The sequence below is a fragment of the Perna viridis genome, chromosome 14 (genome assembly GCF_037379345.1).
Source record: "Perna viridis isolate PV_CMFRI_1.1 ecotype Kerala chromosome 14, ASM3737934v1, whole genome shotgun sequence".
NCBI classification, from domain to species: Eukaryota; Metazoa; Mollusca; class Bivalvia; order Mytilida; family Mytilidae; genus Perna; species Perna viridis.
This window is the reverse complement of record NC_142458.1, coordinates 27565386-27587661: the sequence shown is the minus strand read 5'-3', so window position 1 is coordinate 27587661 and position 22276 is coordinate 27565386. Positions and strand designations below refer to the sequence as shown.

Below are 22276 nucleotides of genomic sequence, written 5' to 3'. Positions count from 1 at the left end.
CACAATAATGGAACAATGTGTTCATTTTCCAGAACTTTACCGTATCAAGTGTGCAATTGATACGGCATCTGAAAACAGGGGAATATTGTGTAACTGTTTAATGTCGGAAATTGTTTTAATTGCTTCTATAGCGACAGGTAGGACATAAAACGTTAGATTTTTATATCATTTGTAGATCACTGGCGTTTTCCTGTTTGATATAAACATTTACGACTGTTTGTTTGTTGTCTTGTTTTTGTTTGTTTGTTTTGTTGTTTGTTTTGTTTGTTTGTTTGTTTTTTTGTTGTTTTTTTTTTTTTTTTTTTTTTTTTTTTTGGGGGGGGGGGTTTGTAGTTTTTTTTTTGGGGTGGGGGCAGTTGTGAATTTCAAAGACCCGTATACGCATGTATACGCGTATATGCTAAAATAAAACTAAACAACTAGTTCTATTTATTCAGGTCTGGTATCTGTAATTTATTTTCTCCCAAATTGTCTTGATTTTGATCAAACCTCAAATATTGTTATGGATAAACAAACTAATTGCGTAGTTAAAATAACGATCATCAACACCGGTACAGAAGAATACATGTGATTTGCATCTTTTAGGCTTCGAATTATTATCATCATTTATATAAATAGTTATAATTTTATAAGATATTTTTGATGGAATTCGTTGTTTATACTATTCTTATATATAGCCATGTATTCAAACCTCACTTATTCTCAGCATAATATTAATTTGTATTGTGTAAGAGTTTGCTGTACGTTGTTGATAATTTTTTTAAGTGGCTATTTTTAATCTAACAGTGTATTCTTGACTTTGCTTATTCATGTGTTATTGAATATATCCCTCCTATTTATTGGTATGAGTAAGGTAATTTTGTTATTACCTTTATTTTTGGCCTACTACCAATGAAATACTTTATATTTTATTAAAACAGACCATATACCATGTTAAAACTGCATTAGCTGTCATTTTCGTAATTTTTTATTTCTATTGAAATATGCCTTAACTTCGAATTATTTCTACTAAATTGTACTTTCCTTGTATAATTCATTTGCTATCCACAAAAATGCATTAAAACATGAAATAGGTGTCTATATATTTATTGTCTTGCAAGACAAAAAATCGGCTTAGATAAATTCGTATGCATTTGACTTCTGGTGATCTTAATCCACTGTAAGGGTCGCTTCTTTAATAACAAATCTGATTGCAAAGCGAAAGTGGTCATTCAACGACGAGGAGGACCGACGGACTCAAGCCGTAAAAGAAAAAAAACTGAATAAAACGCAAGGATCCTTTTGAAATTTACGCATTGTGTTATAATGTGGCACAAATATGGTCATAATCTATTTGAAAACTAATCAAGAAATCAATAGATAAAATGAAATGAAAACAAGACACGTGCTCATCTGTGTGTTCGTTATTATTTTATACCCAGGTTGGTTAAAGTATTTTTAACCCAGGAGAATGTCCTGTCGGCAATTTTCGGAAGTAATGGCGAAAAATAATATGAACAGAGCTACCGATCTTCCCTGATTAAAAAAAAAAACGTTGTTTTCACAATATTCTGTAGGTATTATTGACATTTATTGCTTCAATTGCATTACTACAAACTTGTTTCATTGAATCAGCAAAATCCAGTAGAATCAATACTGAACAAATTTTGGCAGCTAATGCAGCTTTAAAATGTAGAAGTTGTCAACTCTTAATTGTTACTTTGTATTGTGTGTATATATATCTACAGGTAATTAGACATCTTGGACATTGTTATACTGTAAACCGGGAAATTTTTTCGCGGTTTCTGCTATAAATCTTCATCCCTGCAGTTTTAGATTGGCAATCTTTCATCAAATTGTACCGTAATGTTTTTTGAAGAATATTTCCGACAGTTTAATTTTGGTGTTACGGATATTGGCTTTAAAATAACGAAGACAAATCCGCCGCGAAACTTTCACGGTTTACAGTAACAAACAATATATTTTCATTTTGCCTTTGAGTTTGTATCACTTGAACGGGATTTATGGGGAAACATAAAAAATTGCATTTTTTATACAAGGATTAATTGTTGAAATTTCAGTTGATGAAGAAAGTGAAATCGCTGAATCCATTGACCCCATAACCTTCCGAAATTTGGCAAAATTGTATTATTTGGTTAGCGTGATTTTTGCAGACATGACGAAAGAAATTATCAAAACAATCTGTGATGACCACCACTTGTATACGTTGACAATACTACAAAATAGAAAACATAGAAGAATATTTACTATTGATGAATTGAGATGTTTAAAATTAGAAATACGTTATATAAACTTTTCAACAGTTATAAAGTTGTTCGAAATCTTAAAATTATCGAACCACCCAATCGAGGCTGGGATCACCCATTGGTAGACGAACAAGACTATTCTATTGGTGGTTGTATAGAACAAATGAGACACACTCGAAACCATATAGTATGTTTAAGTTCGTTCAACATTAGTGACACAGATATGGAAAACAAATTTCAGTCTAGTATAATGATTGCACGAAATGTTGACAAATATCTTAACAAACATAGCTTTGAAATGAAAGTTGAATTGTTGAAAACACTTACGTTGTTTTCTTAATTCTTCATTTAGTAAATGAGGAAAATAAAGAATTTATATCAAAGTCGTGTTTATTTCAATAGAAAAGGCCAACAAAACGATCGTGCAATACATTCATATATTTGCATGGTCCCAACAATTTTGTGAAGAACTGAACGTCCACTTTACAGATGTGTCAGTGCGGATAATTTTTTGACAGTTAGTGGAAATAAAGCTATATTTAGGCACTCCAAAAAGGATTTATTGTTCATTTTAATTTTAACATTATGGCGGTACATGAAAATAATAAGATGTTCTTTATTTTTTTTGATAAAAAGTATATAGAAAATGAAAAAAAGTATCAGTTTTCATTTCAAACTTTGGGTGCATTCCAAAAATTACTCAAAAGCGGAACTCAAAAGAATGTAATCCAGAGACAAAGACCAGATATGGAAAACAGACGAACAGATCAAAGAACATGAAATAACCAAAATAATACTTACAAAGTAACAAAAGTAAATGAGCAACTCGGACTCCACTTAAAACTGGGAGCATGGATCAGGTGCACCCTTAGGGTAAGCAACCTCTGCTTTTCTAGAAACACCCGCCGAGTTGCTCATAAAAAGTCAGGTGCAGGGTAGACGAAAATGGAAAGGAAAACGACGACACGTTGAATAAATCGGTTTTCATTGTGCAAATAGATACACCATAACGATCCACGAGTTCATGATGACGAGTATAAAACTTCTCTGTAGTGATGACTTTATTCTTGTGGCAACATAACCCTGTTCCAGAAATATTATTGTAAGAAGTGTTTCGCGATACAAAAAGTCTGCGTAGTTACGCAATCTCTGGCATAACGTATGAGTTTTGATATGAACACTCCATACGCAAGTGCTGAAGGGATGTTGCCACAGATGAAAGGGAAGTAAACAATATGGAATGAAAAGTCAATGCGTTTGTCGTATAGTTTGATCCGTAGTTTTCCTTTACCATCGATCGCAAGGTCAAAATATGAGGCTGACTTTAAACGGTCTGTAGAAACCTTTAACCTTTTTCTCAAGTTTTGTGGGATAGATGCGATGTATCAAATTCCTGTATCTAGGATTATCCAACTCCCGCGGTGATTGTGGTTGATATAGATAGAGCTGGAACATGATAAACACAGTGGCTAACAGAAAAAAACAAAGACAAACAATAACAAAAATACTGAAACAAATGAAAACTAGGAAAACAACAAATGAAATCAAAACCAAACAAAGAAGCATACACACTTCCGGACTATGTGTGTATTGTTTCGTTTTCCTTTTAAGTTCATGTAAATATTGGGGCATCTGTTTTGCTGTAAATGTGTTTAATGCTGTTTTAGGACCCAGTTACAGCTTGCCCTGTGGTGTGAGGGTTTCCTCGTTATTTTTTGAAGACCTATGGTCGGCCATTAGTTGACATTTTGTCGAGGCTGTTGTCTCTTGGACCATATCGTTATAAACTAATTACATTTGTACCTTATGATTTATCATTTTAGTACAACGATAAGATGAGGGATACAACAGCCTTGGATGCGAATGAAGCAAAGCAATATACTTTATGTTCTTTGCTGGGTGTGTCTGTTTTTCCTTGGGATATATTCGTATGATTTCCGCCCTAATTGGTTCTATTGATTATTATTTCTATAATGCCTTTTTATGTGATCCAAATACATTTTCTTATTTTAAATATATATATTTTTTTTATAATTTTGTATACGTTGAAGAACTCACGTTACTTGCATTTTATCACAGAGCGTTTGAAAGTTCTTTCATAATTTCCTTTCATGACTAAACTCTTTTGAATAAGCTTTCAAATAAAGAACTAATACCTAAAAAAAAACCCAGAATATTATATTAATAGAATATTATCGTTTCCCTTCATTTTGACCTTTAACACAAACTGGTTAAAAGAGTTTGCTGAAACCAATATTCAAAATAATTGCCACCAGTCTGTTTAATGATGGGGTATATTTAGAATGATTGATTATTGGGGTTTAACGCCCGAGCAGTAATATTTCAGCTATATTCAGGCGATGGTATGTTTAGAAACAGGAGTGTCACGACTTTTGTAAAGAGAATGTAGTAGAGGAAGATGTATGGAATAGAGTTTGGTTTGAATATGATGAAATACAAAAAAAAAAAAAAACAACAACAAAAAAACAAAAAAACAAATAACCTAAATGTAACGAAAAATTACCAATTTGAACTTTTACTTTTTCAGTGTCTGTCTGATACAGATCATTAAACATGTTAAGCAGCCGACCGCTATCAAAATAATTAATTAGTTCCATGTACTGGATGAACAGACAAACAACGACTATCTTATCTTAACTAGATCAAGATTACAATTCGATTTCTATGTAAAATTGTCAATGAAAATTAAAAGTGAAAAGAAATAAAACTAATTTATCTAAAGTTATCTAAAAACATATGAAAATTGAAGTCAAAAATATAGTTGTCTTCTAAACAAGACGCACGCGAGTCTCAACACATTAATGCGTAATTATTTTATTATCTTAATGCGCTATTTAAGTTGTAGATCTAAGAATTTTAGTTCTACCAGTACACAGGCAAATGTGCCACGCATGAGAATCATATGGTTTGCATCATATGATTATCATACAAACCGAGCACCATATGATAATCATATGTTTCGGTTTACATATGATAATCGCATGATTATCATATAATCATCATATGTTTTTCACAAACATATGACCCAGTGCAAGTCCGGGTGTTAAAAGAATAGGCCTGCAGCAGCGCTAAGCTTGTCGTAAAAGGCGACTAAATAGTGCTCAGAAAACTAGCCGGGCCTATGCGCTCTGCCCACAGAGCAACTGGGATGTGTGCCCCAGGTGGTGGAATGGGGTACCCCTGGCGTGTTACATGCTGGGGTTGTCAGGCTATAAGACGGAAAACCTGACCGCAAACCATAATGGTACAACGTGTTGGGAAAGATGCCACGTTCCTCGCACGTTAAAGAACCCTACTGTAGTATTCTCCCGGAGTAGGAACCAAAGGGCTCCGCTACAGGAGGCTAAATTGCCCGACCCTACCCACCTCTCCCTATTTCCAGTGGCAACCAAAATTTGTCGACCCCATTGTCCTTGTGTCCCATCCCTTTTTCATTTCATCATCATTTCATGTTCATTTTATCATAAATTTCATGTTCATCGTCTGAATATAGCTGAAATATTGCTGCTCGGACGTTAAACCCCAACAAACAAACAAGCAAACACAAACATATGATTGTCACATGTTTTCAAGCCAAAATTAACATATGAAAATCATATGATAATCTTATGACTATCATATGTTTAATATCATATGATTGTCATATAATTACCATAGGATCATCATATGAATCGAGAACCATATGATTATCATATGTGACATATTTGGCTGTGTATATTGGTTAGATTTGAGGTATTGAAAGGATTTAGGGTAATGTTACATCAATAGTGTAAACGTTTTAAAATTACTTTTATTTCTCGTGTTGCATCACGCAGACCATATGTATTTAAGACATGAACTTGGAACCTGCATGTGAAGAGAACAATATTTTTAAAAACAAACTTATTTAAGTAGTTGTTGAGACGTTGTGTCTGACTAGTATAAGAAACAGATTTCCACACTATAGTTTAGCAAGTATTCATCAGTTCATGCCTAATTCATTAATCATAGCTGCTGCCTTTTTTGCATGAAATGTAGAGGGCAAAATATTAGATGAAACTGATTATTTGGGACTGCAACAACCCACTTGACATTTTGAATATACAAGCATTGTACAAATATAGTACGTACATATAGACTTATTCGTCTATTGATTCTAAGGCTATGGCAAATGCTCCAACAAGATTTCAAACTATGAGATCACACACCTTTCCAATATCCCTACAAATGATGGTGGCAATTTTACTCTATGCAAGTTGGAACTTTCAACAAGTTCTTGCTAATTTTCACAATAACATTTAGCATTTCAAACATAACTACAGAAGTCACGCAGTGTATTAACTCATAGTGTCTCCATTTCATAAAGATGCTGCTCACAAACCAAGATGCCATGCATAAAACGTACTACAAGCACAAGATTTCAAATTTTATAATTGACATGGATGTTATTTACAAAACCCATCAAATACTAAAGTCCTAATCTCATAAATGACATTTGTGCATTAACCATAAAAACTATCATTCAGTCATGTATGTATGTGGTGTCAATACAATGCACGGGTAGGACAATCTTAGACACAATATGCAGATAAGGTTTAATCGTTCTCTAACAAGGCTTCCCCGAGGGAGTTCGAAAACTTTTACATCTAACCGAAGGATGCCTGCGATTTCTCAATCTTTCATGAGAAAAGCGGATTCTTTTTTCACTTTGAGTTTGTATTCCAATTAAGTGTGTGAATTGAAATAACCTGCATTTAACATCTGATCGTGATGTATCAGGCCAGTGACCAGGTGCAAATTTAGGTCAGTTCAAAACAGTATAAAACAAACAGCTACAAATAATCAATAATCGGTTATTCTCGATTACATTATTATTTTAAAAGAATTTTCAAACACATATTTGATATCGGAAAAATATGACCGTTCGTTAACTCTTTATTTAATTGTGTCATTCATTCACGGGAAAGTGCACTTAATAACTCTCAACCCGTAGGTGAGAAAAGGAAATATGGCATAGCTAAATATAGGAATTTCCTTGTCTCTAGTGAGAAATTGGAAATCCCTTGGCACCAAGACTCATTACACCAGCTAGTGCGTATTCAAAAACGAAGAAATAAATAACGCGGCACCATTAAAGAATTTTTTGGGCTTTTGAAATCGCCTTTTAAGTATGTTGATACTAGAGTGAGTAACCTAAATATGACTAGGAGTACCAGAGAACTCTACGACTAATTAAGTTTTCAGAACTAATTCGATGCACGAGTTCAATTTCCATGCATGGTTGTTTATATTTTGTGTATTTGCAGTAATTTATTTTCTTACTATGGCTGATTATTATTTATTTGTCTTGCTTAATAGTTTAATATATCTCTCTTTTTAAAATCTTACCCAACTCTTTCTATCCGCTTATAGGTCAGTTCTTGAATGCTAGTAGTGCGTGTCAGTTCTCTAAATCTTACTTATGATAAAATTATTTCAATTTTATGTTTGAGTATTTGGTTTAGGTGCATGAGCACAGATATAGTAATGAGACATAAAAGCATTTGAATAGTATGCATGGAGCGGAAGTGTATATTGAGCATGCTCATTGACTTACCACGAAAGGGTCTATATCGTAAGTTGTCAATTTGCCATCACAATAACATGCGTTCTAATCCTATATTGAATTTGTGTTTCAAGTGTTAACATATATATATATTTGTTCCAACACTCAAACAGACGAAATTAAAAAATTAAAATATGTAAAATCATTTCTGTATTATGACTAATTAGAACGGGAACAAATGGGTAAATTTTGAAAATTAAATAGTAAGAAATTTTGGTATAATTTTGAAGATATTTGAAAGGAGCTACGATAAAGGTGTGTCGTAGAAGTTTTCCAGTGTGCAACATTAAAGGCTCAATAAAGTCACATTATTCGTCCGTGTCATATTTTTTTATGAAACCGTTTCACTTAACTTGGTGACATTTAAACACATTTTTACCCAGGCAAAAGAAAGCGACAAGTGTGTGTCAATTATTTACCGCCTAATTATATCTAACACCAAAATTACAACATTATCAATGCCTTAATTAATTACATTTTTAAAATGTAAAAAATGTTGAGCTTAACAGTATGTATTAAGTTATTTTACCCAATCATTTGATCCTTAAGTGATAAATTTTGTGATAACTGATTAATACCCTTGACCTTCAAATAAATAGTATTTATAAATGTTAACTGAGTCTCCTTTTAAATAGTTTTAGCAAATAATATTACTTTTTTTCTTATAAAGACAATTTCAAAGGTCAATATCAAAGGATAGATTTAGATTGTAAAAGGAAATGTACGATTTATTAACTATGATTCAGAAATAGTCAATGTTTTTCCAAAAATACATATAATGATCTTTTGGGCCAGCTGCTGCCTGCCCTATGGTATGAAGGTTTCCTCGGTCGTTCACTGATTGATTGATTGTTGGTATTTAACGTCCGAGCAGCAATATTTCAGCTATATTCAGACGATGAACATGAAATGGATAATGCAATGAAAAAAAGGGATGGGACACAAGGATAATAGGGCCGACAAATTTTGATTGCCACTAGAAAAAGGGGGGATGGGTAAGGTCGGGCAATTTAGCCTCCTGTGGCGGAGCGCAAAGGTTCCTACTCCTACCGAATACCACAGCAAGGTTCTTTAACGTGCAAGGAACGTGGCATCTTTCATAAACACGGTGCACCACTATGGATGCTGTAAGGTTTTGCATACTATAGGCTGACAACCTCAGCATGTGACATGCCAGGGGTACCCCATTCCATCACCCGGGGCACACATCCCACCAGTTGCTCTGTGGGCAGAGCGCCTAGCCCACGGCTAGGTTTCTGAGCACTGCTTAGTTACCTTTTACGACAAGCTTAGCGCTGTTGCAGGCTTATTCTTTTGACACCCGGACCTGCACGGTCGTTCATCGAAGACCAATTGTTGGACTTGGGCTTACATTTTCCACCCTACGGGATTGGTTTCTCTTTGAAATATAAACCATGCCTATTCTCATTATATTATTTTGCTTGTAATAAAAATATTTCTAACGTTTACTATTATGGGCAGCTCATTTTACGCTAAAAAGTATTACATATGGAATGTAAAACCTACATGTATAAATGAGATATATAGGAAAAATATATTCGTTATAAAGATACTTGTCAAGCTTCTCTATAGATATTCTTTTTGCAAAAGAGACTATTATATTATGTGTCTCTGTCTGTCATCTATTGGTACGGCATTCACTGTCAAATCGATAACTCTATAACTCTATGCTTAATGCGGATCAATTTGTTAAAAGATTGGTATTTAAAATGGAACCTACAAGTTGTCATTAATTATACTTAGTTTTAAAATCTTAGGTAGGTCCATTGACCTCTTTGAGAAATATTGCACACGAAAGAACCTCTTGGTGAAATATTAATTTTGATATCATTGTTATGTATGACACTTCAATTATCTTTCTTTCCAATGTAAAACAACAAGACCGTATCATGTCACCAACTGGTTGTTTACCTACACTTTGCAAGAACTAAGCAGTAAAACACACCATTCTATTACAATCAATGTTAAAAAGTCCCTAGCTTTTTTTTTAATTACTCTTGTGTCGAATGAAACTTTGTTATTGAAGACATCACAACATATTTTTGCAAATTAAGAATAATCTTAGCATATGAAATGAAACGAAAAGCATCAAGAAGATTAAGTATAACAATTTCAGCTTGATAAGATAACAAAGTTAAATATTATATTATGTGGTTCAGAGGTTTAGAAATTTTTGTAAACATAAAAAAAGAGAGTTTCCATCGAGAAGCTGTTTGAAAACAATTGTAAGAAAGTTTGCGCAATCAGTATAACAAGGAGCTCTTTATAAATAATATTGCATATAGAGAAACATAATTAAATGACGCCAACGATTGCTCAAAATCGATCTCCAATATTTACCATCATTTAGAATAGTACTATTCGGGACGACCAAAACACGAGGTTAAAGAAAGTATACACCTATGCTGGTGCAGATAACTTAAACCACAAAACCATGCATATCATATAGGTAGAGTGAAGCGACGGCAGTTCATTGTGTTCGTATGTCCTACAGATGAAACGCGTATGTAATTCCAAGAGAAAAGGCTTTGAAGGGAATTTTCATAAGATCTTTATTGTGACCGATGAAATTACAAAACATTCCATAATGATTTGACTTTTTGAAAAAAAAATACTTTAGTTCAACAATGCATGAAAATGTTGGGGCTTGCATTTTCAAAAAGAGCAAAATATTTGTCAAAAACTGTATGTCAGTGAAGAGCAATATATGTATGCTTACTCCTTGGTATATTTAAAACAATTTTACATATTTTGTCATTTCTGTCATTTATAAGACCTAGATAACATATAAGTTAAAGCGCTTAATGTACATTCATAAGAGAATCCGGTGAAAATCCGGATATTGGTGTAGTGGTGGCATGACAGTCAAACTTTTATCATATTTTCATTTCTCAAACATTTTGTTTCAAATAAGGCAAAATGATAAAAACCTTGAAAGATTTTCGTACACCGTATTGTTGAGTTTGACTGTTTCCTCAACTGCAAAGCGCCCCGTGCAGGTCCTGGTGTTAAAAGAATAGGCCTGCAGCAGCGCTAAACTTGTCGTAAAAGGCGACTAAATAGTGCTCAGAACCCAAGCCGGGGGCTAGGGCGCTTTGCCCACAGAGCAACTGGGATGTGCGCCCCAGGTGGTTGAATGGGGTACCCCTTGCGTGTTACATGCTGGGGTTGTCAGGCTATAGGCTAAAAACCACTAATTCCACTTTCCATAGGCTTCTATGCTAATTTCACAATATTCAATGGCTTCTCTGGACTTTACCTTAACTTTAACCTGCAGAGGACTATATATCAGCATGATTCTACATATGTCAGCTCACAATCCTCAGAATGTCATGTGGGGTTAGCAGACTTGCAGTGCAGTACTGGTCACCGGAAGTGAAGGGTCTATAAATAGCATGGGAAATCCCAGTGTTTTCACAAGATAGGGGTATATTTAAAAATCATTATGGAGATTAGGCTTCACATTCAGGCCTATTATTGTCTGAATATAGCTGAAATATTGCTGCTCGGACGTCAAACCCCAAGAAACAAACAACAAACAAACATCAACTGCAAAGCCTTCAGATCTTTGTCTGATTCTGATTTGAATCTCTTTGGTTTTGATGCCAATGGTGGATCAAAATGTTCAGATTGATAGGGTTGTAAGGCTGTATTTAACTTTTTATTTGCCTAGTTTGCTGATGTAGAAACAAACAAAACAGACAGTATATTGTCACTTGTTTCAATCACAGGCATGTTTTTATTTGGCAAGATGTGTATCACCGTCTTAATTCAGATCAAAGGTAACCATATTTTGCAAAGTTTTAAAAGCTGACAACGGACGTTCTAAATTTAATGGGTAATAATGGGTAATTTTAATGGAAAATTATATTATTATTGATGGAAATACAATAATGAATGCATATAATTAACTTATGAATTAACTGTAAATGAAATTCGCCCCGTGCAGGTCCGGGTGTTAAAAGAATAAACCTGCAGCAGCGCTAAGCTTGTCGTAAAAGGCGACTAAACAGTGCTCAGAAACCTAGCCGGGGGCTAGGCGCTCTGCCCACAGAGCAACTGGGATGTGTGCCCCAGGTGGTGGAATGGGGTACCCCTGGCGTGTTACATGCTGGGGTTGTCAGGCTATAATACGGAAAACCTGACCGCAAACCATAGTGGTGCACCGTGTTGGGAAAGATGCCACGTTCCTCGCACGTTAAAGAACCCTGCTGTGGTATTCGATAGGAGTAGGAACCTTTGCGCTCCGCCACAGGAGGCTTAATTGCCCGACCTTACCCATCCCCCCTTTTTCCAGTGGCAATCAAAATTTGTCGACCCTATTATCCTTGTGACCCATCCTTTCTTTTTTTCATTTCATGTTCATTTTATCATCCATTTCATGTTCATTGTCTGAATATAGCTGAAATATTGCTGCTCGGACGTTAAACCCCAACAAACAAACAAACATAAATGAAATTCAATATAGTTGTAACAGTAATCATTACATACTGTAGAAAACTTAAGCTCTAGTTTAAGTTCGTAAGGTCCCCAAATGAAAACATTTGTTTTTCGTGTCTGTGTAATCGCGTGCCAACGATACGATATATTTCTTTTTTCGCAGAGGTACTTAACATTTTTATGAAGTTATAATCACAAAAACAAAAAAAAACGTGGTGTTGTACTCGTATGTCATTAACCGCTTTCTGCAAATCATTATAGAAATACTACATGTAATTACGAAAATGGCTTTCAAAAATATTGCAGTGTAAAGCTCATTGACAAACAGACAACAGCTGAAACAATTGTTTGCAATTTAAGAGCGATTTGGAACGACGATAAAATTAAGAAAGCATTTATACATTTAACTGATTAACCTTTTCAATTGTTACTTTCTACATGAAAGCAGGTTGACCACAACCCATATTAAAACTATAGTTTTTAAATAACAAACAGCTATTGTATGCTTTTTGAAAAATTTGCTCAAAAACTCTACTTCAAAATAAAAATGGTAGAAAAAAATAAAAGATTGTAAACTTCCAAAAATTGAATTAAACAGTTTCATCATCTCTGTATGATTCCTAAGTTGTCAGCATATTTTCCATCCATCTGTATCCTAATTTTGTACTTCTTTTTTTATATTTTATTTAAAATTTCAATTTTCAATCAAATTGACAATGGCCTTTATAATGTATTGATGTGCATCTGGACTATGTAACAGTAAGTGTTATTTGTTTCCTTCAGTAAAATAAAATTTTATAATTAAGTTGTCATTGGTGGAGAACACTAATTATAGAATCATTACCCATGTCTACCAGTAGTGTGTGTAGTATTTTCATCTTGAAAAATGATAATCCAGATTGTTTAAACTACCATAATACTTTAAAACAAACAAAACACGAATTATTTCCTTTATTGCTGTGTTGCCAAACGTTTTTGATAATCAATTCGGCTTTTGAACGATTTTTCACATGACAAAAACGCAGTATTTTTGTTACTAAAAACCTTCTAATGCAATTTGGAAATTCATGTTTAAAATATTTCAAAGAACATCCACCCACCCCACCCAATCTCTTTTGGGCATACGAAGATTACGGTCATAGAGCAATTCACATTCCCTCAACGAAATAATCATAATGCGATAAGTAGTATGCTCTTTGTGAATAATCCCGTGAAATATCCCTATCGATTTTTTAACAAAGCTGAAGATATGTTAAATCTATAGTCCAGCGCCGTGAAAATAGTTGTATATGAGAGAGTAATCAAAGGAACCAAGGTTATTGCGGTAATCAAAAGAATGCAATCCAGGTACAAAGACCAGACATGGAAAACAGACATACACAACAAAGAACATAAAGTAACTAAAATCATACATACAAAGTAACAAAAGTAAATGAGCAACTCGGACTCCACTAAAAATTGGGAGCATGTACCAGGTGTACCGGTAGGGTAAGCGTCCTCTGCTTTTCTAGAAACACCCACCGAGTTGTGAAAACTATGACCCGTTGAACAAATCAGTTTTCATGGCGCAGATGGATACACCTTAACAATCCTCGAGTTCATGATGACGATCATAAAACTTTTGTAGTGATGATTTCAATCTTGTAGCAACATAACCCTGCTCCAGTAGCCTATTTGTTAGAGTTCTAAAGTTTCCTTCACTTGGTTGATTATGGCTATAAGGACGTCATAGATTGTTTTTTCAAGCTTTGCTCACAGTATACAAAAAAGGACATTAAAGCATTCGTGATGAAATAAATGACCTGTAAATGACGTCTTCCATTGAACCTCACTTGACCTTTTCAATAGTGACAAGTAATATGAAGTAGTATCGCAAGATCTTGACTTTGTAATGTACTCTATGTAATCTTTCATCTAATTCTTTGTTAGAATGTTCACGTTCTTGTACTTTACCCTGACCAACTAAATTCGTGATATCGTAAATAGGATGATTTAGTGCACGCAATATGGTATTTCAATTTTATGGAAAATATGATATAAGAAATGAAAATATCAAGTTCTTTCAGTTAATGTACACGACCTTTTGAGGGAGAGGGGTAAAAAAATGTCGTTATTTGAATTATGCAGCCATTCATTAGACAGGCGACAACCACCCACCCAACCTTCACCGAATTGCTAAGAAATATGTTTGTCATTTTTTTTCACGTAATATACCGACACCTCTTACCCAGATGGAAAAAAAAGGTTTGAAATGAAATTTTGATACTTGAGCCGAGTTCATTTGGCCGTTTTAAATGTAACATGATGTAAAAGCAATTTCAAAATACGGCGTTTTTCAACTTTTTTTACATAGGCTTCAAATTTTATCTAGAGTGTCGAATATTTACATTCAATGTCAATTAAGAATGACGTCGAGCTTTGAATATTAATGTAAATATTTGCCTTACTGTCCGCACGACAACAAAATAGGAAAAACAAATGCGTAAGTGTCAACAAATACATGGCATCAATATAAAAACGAAAAACACAATAATTGTTAGACAAAACACTGATACATAATAAGACTTGGACAAACAAACAAACATCATTACACACAAAAACCTAAGGAAAAAAAAACACCCTACAATAAATAAAGCACTTGTAATACAAACACTTAAAATAAACAAAACAAAACAAAGCAAAACAAAAAAAAAATCAAAAACCTAGAAAAAACTGTTAGCAATGCTCACTAACATTATACCCCGACTCCCCCATTCCATAATATGCATCTTTTGACCTCTAGTTTGACTTAAATCAAAATCGGAAATAGAAGGTGTACAATAGGAACATATAATACAGATTCTGTAAAAGTTTCATTCAATTCCATTCAGTGGTGTAGGAGAAGAAACGGATAAGAAATGGGTCACCCATGTACAGTACTTTTTGCATACATGTATATGTAACAATTAGAAAAACGTGTCATATTTTCACACCATGTCTGATTAGGAAAACCCCTTGAATACGAAGGAGGTTGTTTTGAAGAATTTTTGGATTAAAGTATTTATTTTCATCTGTATCTCTTTTCTCTAATAGAACGGTTAAATATTCTGTTGAAATACTGATTATTCAATTTATGTAATAAAAAAGCTTGCACAAATATGGTTGTTCCGTCAATTGCATATTTTGACATCATCCCAACAAAATAATGGGAGAGACGTCATGCGACTCAGACACACATTGTTGTTAACATGACATTAAGTGCTTAGAATTGTTTGTTTATCATAAGTTTTGTATAAATTTAAATATGGTTTTGCATTTCATCATATCTGGGGAACGTAAACACATGTGCAACATTAAGTGATTTTGGTGGCTAGCCAGTAAAGTGAAGATAGTGCAGATTTGTTTGATGGGATTGAGCCACTAGAAAATGATATTGACACCCAGTGTTAGCTGCCCGGTGCAGGTCCAGGTGTAAAAAAATAGGCCTGCCGTAGCGCTAAGCTTGTCGTTAAAAGCGACTAAATAGTGCTCGGAACCCTAGTCCACAGAGCAGCTGGGTTGTGTGCCCCAGGTGGTGGAATGAGTTCGTCAGGCTATAAGACAGAAAACCTGACTGCAAACCATAGTGGTGCACCGTGTTGGGAAAAATACCACGTTCCTCACACGTTAAGGAACCCTGCTGCTGTTTAAAGAGGTCAGCTATCAGTATCAATGTCCTTGTCACCTCAAGATCAGTTATTTATGACTTTAATAAAACTTAGAAAAAACAAAGAGGATGTCGAATTAAGCTTTTTCCTTGAATTGTCCGAGTCCACTGTATCCAGGGTTATTATCATTCTGATCAACTTTATTTTCAGCTTAAAGAAATTGATATATGACCAGGTAGAGAAGTCATTAATGAATACATGTCAACAGCACCTGTCACTCTGGAAAAAAAGTTCAATCCGTTAAGAGTCTAGATACAATCGAAAGCTACCTAGCACATTTTTTCAGGCGGAGTCCATAAGACGTCTACTCAAAATCAAAAGCGATTCGCATCAAATTTAATTTAATTGAGTTTTATGATGTAAGTAACGAAGTAGTGGTAGAAAATCAATCAAATTAGACAAATTTAAAAACGAAGATATAAATATCACCTAGACCAATAATACATAGGACAATAAAACTTTGAACGATGAACGTTTATTCTAAACTAGATAATTACATAATAATAATCTTTCGAATGTTAACGAACTCAACTTCAAGAAAATCAAGTTTTAAAAGGATGCAAATTTTGACGCCCTTACATTATAGCAGAGTGATTAAACATTTGTAAAGAAGAAAACATGTTCCCCTCGTACGACCTACATATAGCTGTGTGTTTCTGCCGACACAGATTCCATTTTTTTTTCAGTTATAAGAACTTATGAGATAACAAATAGTCCTACAATTTTGATTGATGTAGGTATTTGTCCAAACTTAACAACTTGTTTTGGTGCATTATAAACATTTCTATAAATGTCTTAGATTTATTGTTAGAACTCGAATGTGAGAGGAACTTCACATTGATGCTTCACTCTAATTCTCATCAAAAATAATAATGAAAATCATGGCAACAAATCGTCCATATAAAACACTTACGTAGAAAAGTATTATATTCGTTGTTTCTCGAGATCCGTTACATATCTTGATTCACCAACATTGACACGTGTGGCTAGAAGCTGCTTAATTATTTGACTTGTATGCATTGAAATTATATATATTTTATGATATATATTAATCGAAGGAAACATGGCCTTGTTAATACCGAACTCCGTTTAGAATAATAATGTGAAATTAAAAAAAAATTATTATAATAAAGTTTTCCTGGAAAAGGAAAGTCTTTTTTTCTGTTCGAAATTTCATCAAAGCGCTAAGTTTCTCTGACAACACGGAATTATCCTGTTTTCTTCATAGCAAGAAGCTTAATTTATTTTAATAAGAGCATGAGAGATCTGTATATAATCGTTAAAGTCAATATATGAGCTATTACTTAAACGTATGGTTGTTTTTGTATAGTGGGTTAACCCCTCTCCAATTGATGGAATGTTCCGTTTCCATACACATAGCCTGGATATTCTTCTTTTGAATTTTGTAAAAAAAAATATTATGATCGTAATTGCTGACATACTTTAGGATGAACGACAAGATCATTTGCCGTCATTATTGTTTTTAGTGTAATCCGATGCAATGTTGTAATTCTTAGTCATGTGTGCAATTAATCATCTGATTTTAGTGAATAATGTCTCCTATATAACAGACCATAAAATGATTATGTTTATTGTTTTGTAAGTTGAAAATCAATATTAAAATATAGCATTATTTTGAATGCATTCACGGATTTTTAGGGTGCACAGTAAATCACAATGGAGAGCTTACAAAAAATAGTATTATTCCATATACGTATGGAATGTTGAGTTGCTTTGAATATGCAAATCAACACCTCTTGACCTGATTTGATGACGTATGATCCACATGCGCAGGTCCCTGTTCTTCGTACAAAAAGAAATCCAAATAAGTGATTGCACCGAAAATAGTTATTATCTCATCTTGAACTAGACGCATTTCCCCACAAAGGTCAAAACTTTGTGAAAATTATGGCCTGATTGTATTCAGTACTGTTTTGACGATTTTACCAGTTTTGATTGGTGGCACTTTTATGATGCCCATTTGTGTCGAAATAGCGAAATAATCAACCGTAATGGAAGCGGGCAGTTAACGTGTAATTAGGACCAATGCGATGGTGTCCAACCTTCCGGTTTTTACCCTAATATTGTCATTTGTTATACTGACTTTTCTTTGGACTACTGCCTAGATTTGATGAGTTCGGGTTTTTGTTATTACCCTTCATTCACACCTTGGCGATACAATTTAGTTTAACCAAGTTTCATGGTGTAAATAATGTAGAAATGGTAAAAAACTTTATACATATTGCTTACCCATGTCGATAAACAATCATCAATTGCGGGACATCGACAAATTGTTATTTTGGTTTAAGATGTTATAAAATGGCGCCCCGAGCAGGTCCGGGTGTCAAAACAATAGGCCTGCAGCAGCGCTAAGCTTGTAAAATGCGACTAAATAGTGCTCAGACGTCAAACCGGATATAGGCGCTCTGCCCACGGAGCAACTGGGATGTGTGCCCCAGGTGGTGGAATGGGGTACCCCTGGCGTGTTATATACTGGGGTTGTCAGGCTATAATACGGAAAACCTGACTGCAAACCATAGTGATGCACCGTGTTGGGAAAGGTGCTACGTTCCTTGAACGTTAAAGAACCCTGCTGTGGTATTCGATACGAGTAGGAACCCTAGCGCTCCGCCACAGGAGGCTAAATTGCTCGACCCTACCCATCCCCACCTTTTATCTTCTGGCAATCAAAATTTGTCGACCCTATCATCCTTGTCTCCCATCCCATTTTTCATTTCATCATCATTATTTCATGTTTCATGTTCATTTTATAATCCTTTTCATGTTCATCGCCTGAACATAGCTAAAATATTTTTGCTCGGGCGTTAAACCCCAATAATCAATCAATATAAAATGGCTAGCTTTTGGCACACACTTGTCGTTTGTTATTAGGGGATTTCATTCATAACCTTTCCATAAAATATCTTGATTGTTTACATTTACATATGTAAAACCAAAAAATAAAAAAAAATGTCGATAATTTTTCATTTGTTTTTAAATTTCTTAATATCTTTGGGCTTCCAGGAGAATGCAAATTTTTATAATGCAAAAACGAAATATCATATTCGACAATTTTACACTTCGCAGAAATGCTTTGGTAAAGCTATGTTAAAATTTCATTTAAATAAAACAAACTGTTTGCAAGAAAATGAATGAAAAGCAAGTTAAAACGGTTCGAAAGAAAATGAATGAAAAGCAAGTTGACTTTTGACCTCAAATTTTCGGAAATTAAACCACCAAAAACTTTTTCGAGAGTCCTTAATCGAAGTGCCTTTTAAATACCTTCAAAATGATACTAAACTAAGCCGTGTGGAATTTCGGTCCAAAGTGTATATTAATATAACGAGAACAGGTATGAAGTTTATGTCAAAGACACTACAACATCACTAAATGAAAATGTCAGCCACCATGATCATTGATCACCCCACAGTAAAAAAACGGACGAGTTAATAGTTCTTTTCTTTGTTGTCTTTGTCGATTAAACATGAACTCTGAATAATTAAGTCGATCACTTGTCGATTAAACGAGAGGACGTTTACAAATTGAAATAATTTTTGTCCAATCCCTTATGCAATAAAATATGTTCAGTTTAGTTCAAACATAAACTCTGAAGAATTAGCTCGATCACTTGTCGATTAAACATTAACTCTAAAGAATTATGTCAATCACTTAACTAAGAGCAATCAATAGAACCAAGATTACTCTTAGTTAAATTCAAACATTAACTTATTTATATTTGCACGGTGAATTGTGAAACAGTGTCACGTCACTTCAGATGATGGTGATAACATATGCTGATTCTTGAAACCCGGTGTAATTCCCCATAATCAATAGAAAAGTTGTAAAAGACAAGCTTGATATTTTATTATATTTTAGTTGAGTATAAGTCCAGTAAGTAGTATCATGTTCAAATTGGTGAATAGGTATACGGGTGGGCGACTTTTACCAGAGCTCCACCTAAAAAATAAAACAACAATATAGTCGTTTATATATATTGCACAGAAAGTTTTACGTTGTTAATAAAAGAAAATTTTATACTTTTTTGATTTTCTTTGTACATATCAAAAATAAAAATGTAATATATTCGATAATTAAATGAATCGTTTTCGTATCTTTTATATTTTTATACATGGTTAAATTCATAAAAACTTGTTTTATTACCTCGGTGCCGTAAAGCCTTAATCATTGTAACGTGTACCTGACTACAACAGGTTGATTGATGGATTGATTGATTGTTGGGGTTTAACGTCCGAGCAGCAATATTTCAGCTATATTCAGACGATGAACATGAAATAGATGATAAATTGAAGATGAAATAAAAAATGGGATGGGACATCAGGATAATAGGGTCGACAAATTTTGATTGCCAGAAGACGAAAGGAGGAATGGGTAGGGTCGGGCAATTTAGCCCACTGTGGCGGAGCGCAAAGGTTCCTACTCCTATCAAATACCACAGCAGGGTTCTTTAACGTGAGTGGAACGTGGCATCTTTCCCAACGCGGTGCACCACTTTGACTTGCGGTTCTCCGTATCATAGCCTGACAACCCAGCTTGTAACACGCCAGGGGTACCCCATTCCACCACCTGGGGCACACATCCCAGTTGCTCTGTGGGCAGTGCACGTATGTGATCTAGATAAGACCATTTACGTACCTGCATGATAGAATGCATTAGCTACGTCATCGTCCTAGTTTACAGTCCCGGTATAACAATTATCGACTGTGTTGGTGCCACTGCAGATCCTTTTTGATCAACTCCAACATGGTGCATAGACCGTTTCCGTCTAACAAGTGATCCCAAACCTTTGAACCACCCATAAGATTTCAAGCTCCTGAAATTGCAAAGTTTTCAGTTACTTGTCAAAATCAATATCAAAATCTTCAAACTTACTTATTTGCACCCTACCGGTACACCTGGTCCATGCTCCCAGTTTTTAGTGGAGCTGCTCATTTACTTTTGTTACTTTGTATGTATGATTTTAGTTACTCTATGTTCTTTGTTGTTTATGTCTGTTTTCCATGTCTGGTCTTTGTCCCTGATTGCATTCTTTTGATTACCGCTATAAACTTGGTTCTCTTGATTACTCTTTTATTATTATAAATAACAAAATCTAGAATTTTACAAACTACAAAGCAATTTCTGTACAAATGTTATAGTGTAAATTTAGGTTAAGTAATCTGTTGTAACTGATTACCATGAAATATCTGAAAGAAGAAAATAAGCAACAAGGAGCGAAAATATACGTGGTCATCATTTTAGTTCATTCATATCGTGAGTTAAGAGTGACTTTTTTTTCGTTAAAAACAGAATTCAGTAGCGACTTATGATTTATTTCACTGCAACATGTCCAGTGCAATAACAGATGCTAAATGAAATAAAGTGTTTCATCAAATTGCTTTTGAGTGGGTAATTATTGCAAAATCGGTACTAGGTTATATCTTAATGACATTGTAATATCTAGTACTTTTTGCATGTTTACAAATTGAATTACAAAAGAGTTTATCCATATCTTCAAAACTTATGTATCGCACTGATCAAAACAAGTAATTATTTATCAATTTACAGTAAAACGTTATTACCTTTTTTCGAAATTTCCAATATGTGACTTCGTGCATATGTGAGAAAACCGTGGGGGACAAATACCGGAAACAACTGCTGACATAAGTAAAACAACCAAACATAATCCGATAAACCTTTCCATTTTATTGTTGGGTTGTTCTAAAGAAATGGCGAAGATAAAACATAACTAAGTCATTTTATAAGAACAGAACATCATGTGATTTGTGATCATTGGTCAACTTCTAATAGTAGTGAAGAGCAGTAGACCTTTACTCCTTGTGTAGTAAGTATAATAGAGAAAATACGTCATTAAATATCGCTTTACATAATTAAAGTTTTAATTTCACAGGAAATAATGGTGTTGAGCCCGCCCTTGTTGACATATTTTTGTTGCAGACACTAAGTATGTATAAATACTTATTTCCCTCGAAATTCTACGATTGCTTAAATACCAAACGTCATTTATAAAGAAGAACTCATACCAATGGATCTTACAAAACGATGTCACGTTTTTGTTATTAAGTCTTATAAACGTAAAATAATAGGTGAGCAAGTAAAGAAGCTCATTTTTGTCCAATAATTATTCTGACCATTGTTGAAAATAAATATTATGTCAATCAAAGTTTCCAGTATTTCGATAACACCTTTGGTATATTAAGAAGATGGTTAAAAGTCTTATGAGGAATCTATGCCAAGTAATACGTATTTGAATATAGGTG

The 22276-nt window shown here is 34.1% G+C and overlaps 1 protein-coding gene and 1 long non-coding RNA gene across 10 annotated transcripts in view; one reads left to right on the top strand and one right to left on the bottom strand.

Annotated features, from left to right (window-relative positions):
• LOC148598854 (uncharacterized) overlaps window positions 1-2629 on the top strand; it is a 40282-nt gene extending 37653 nt beyond the window's left edge. For 7 of the 8 annotated variants that reach the window (XM_088562518.1, XM_088562516.1, XM_088562517.1 and 4 more), the window contains one exon: window positions 2061-2629. In XM_088562518.1, coding sequence (XP_088418644.1) covers window positions 2061-2371 — 311 coding nt within the window. In that variant the 3' untranslated portion in view covers window positions 2372-2629. The remainder of the gene's footprint in view (window positions 1-2060) is intronic. The other variant, XR_015918766.1, reaches the window with a different exon arrangement.
• Window positions 424-21745, bottom strand: LOC148598853 (uncharacterized). Of its 2 annotated transcripts, none has more exons than XR_015918768.1 (3): window positions 21578-21745; window positions 20652-20829; window positions 424-2215 (listed from the first exon to the last, which is right to left on the bottom strand). It is a non-coding gene; the product is annotated as an uncharacterized LOC148598853 (long non-coding RNA). The 2 variants fall into 2 exon arrangements; XR_015918767.1 differs by lacking the exon at window positions 424-2215 and adding an exon at window positions 19846-19955 and having other exon boundaries at window positions 21578-21744.
• Window positions 21746-22276: the final 531 nt, after the last annotated feature.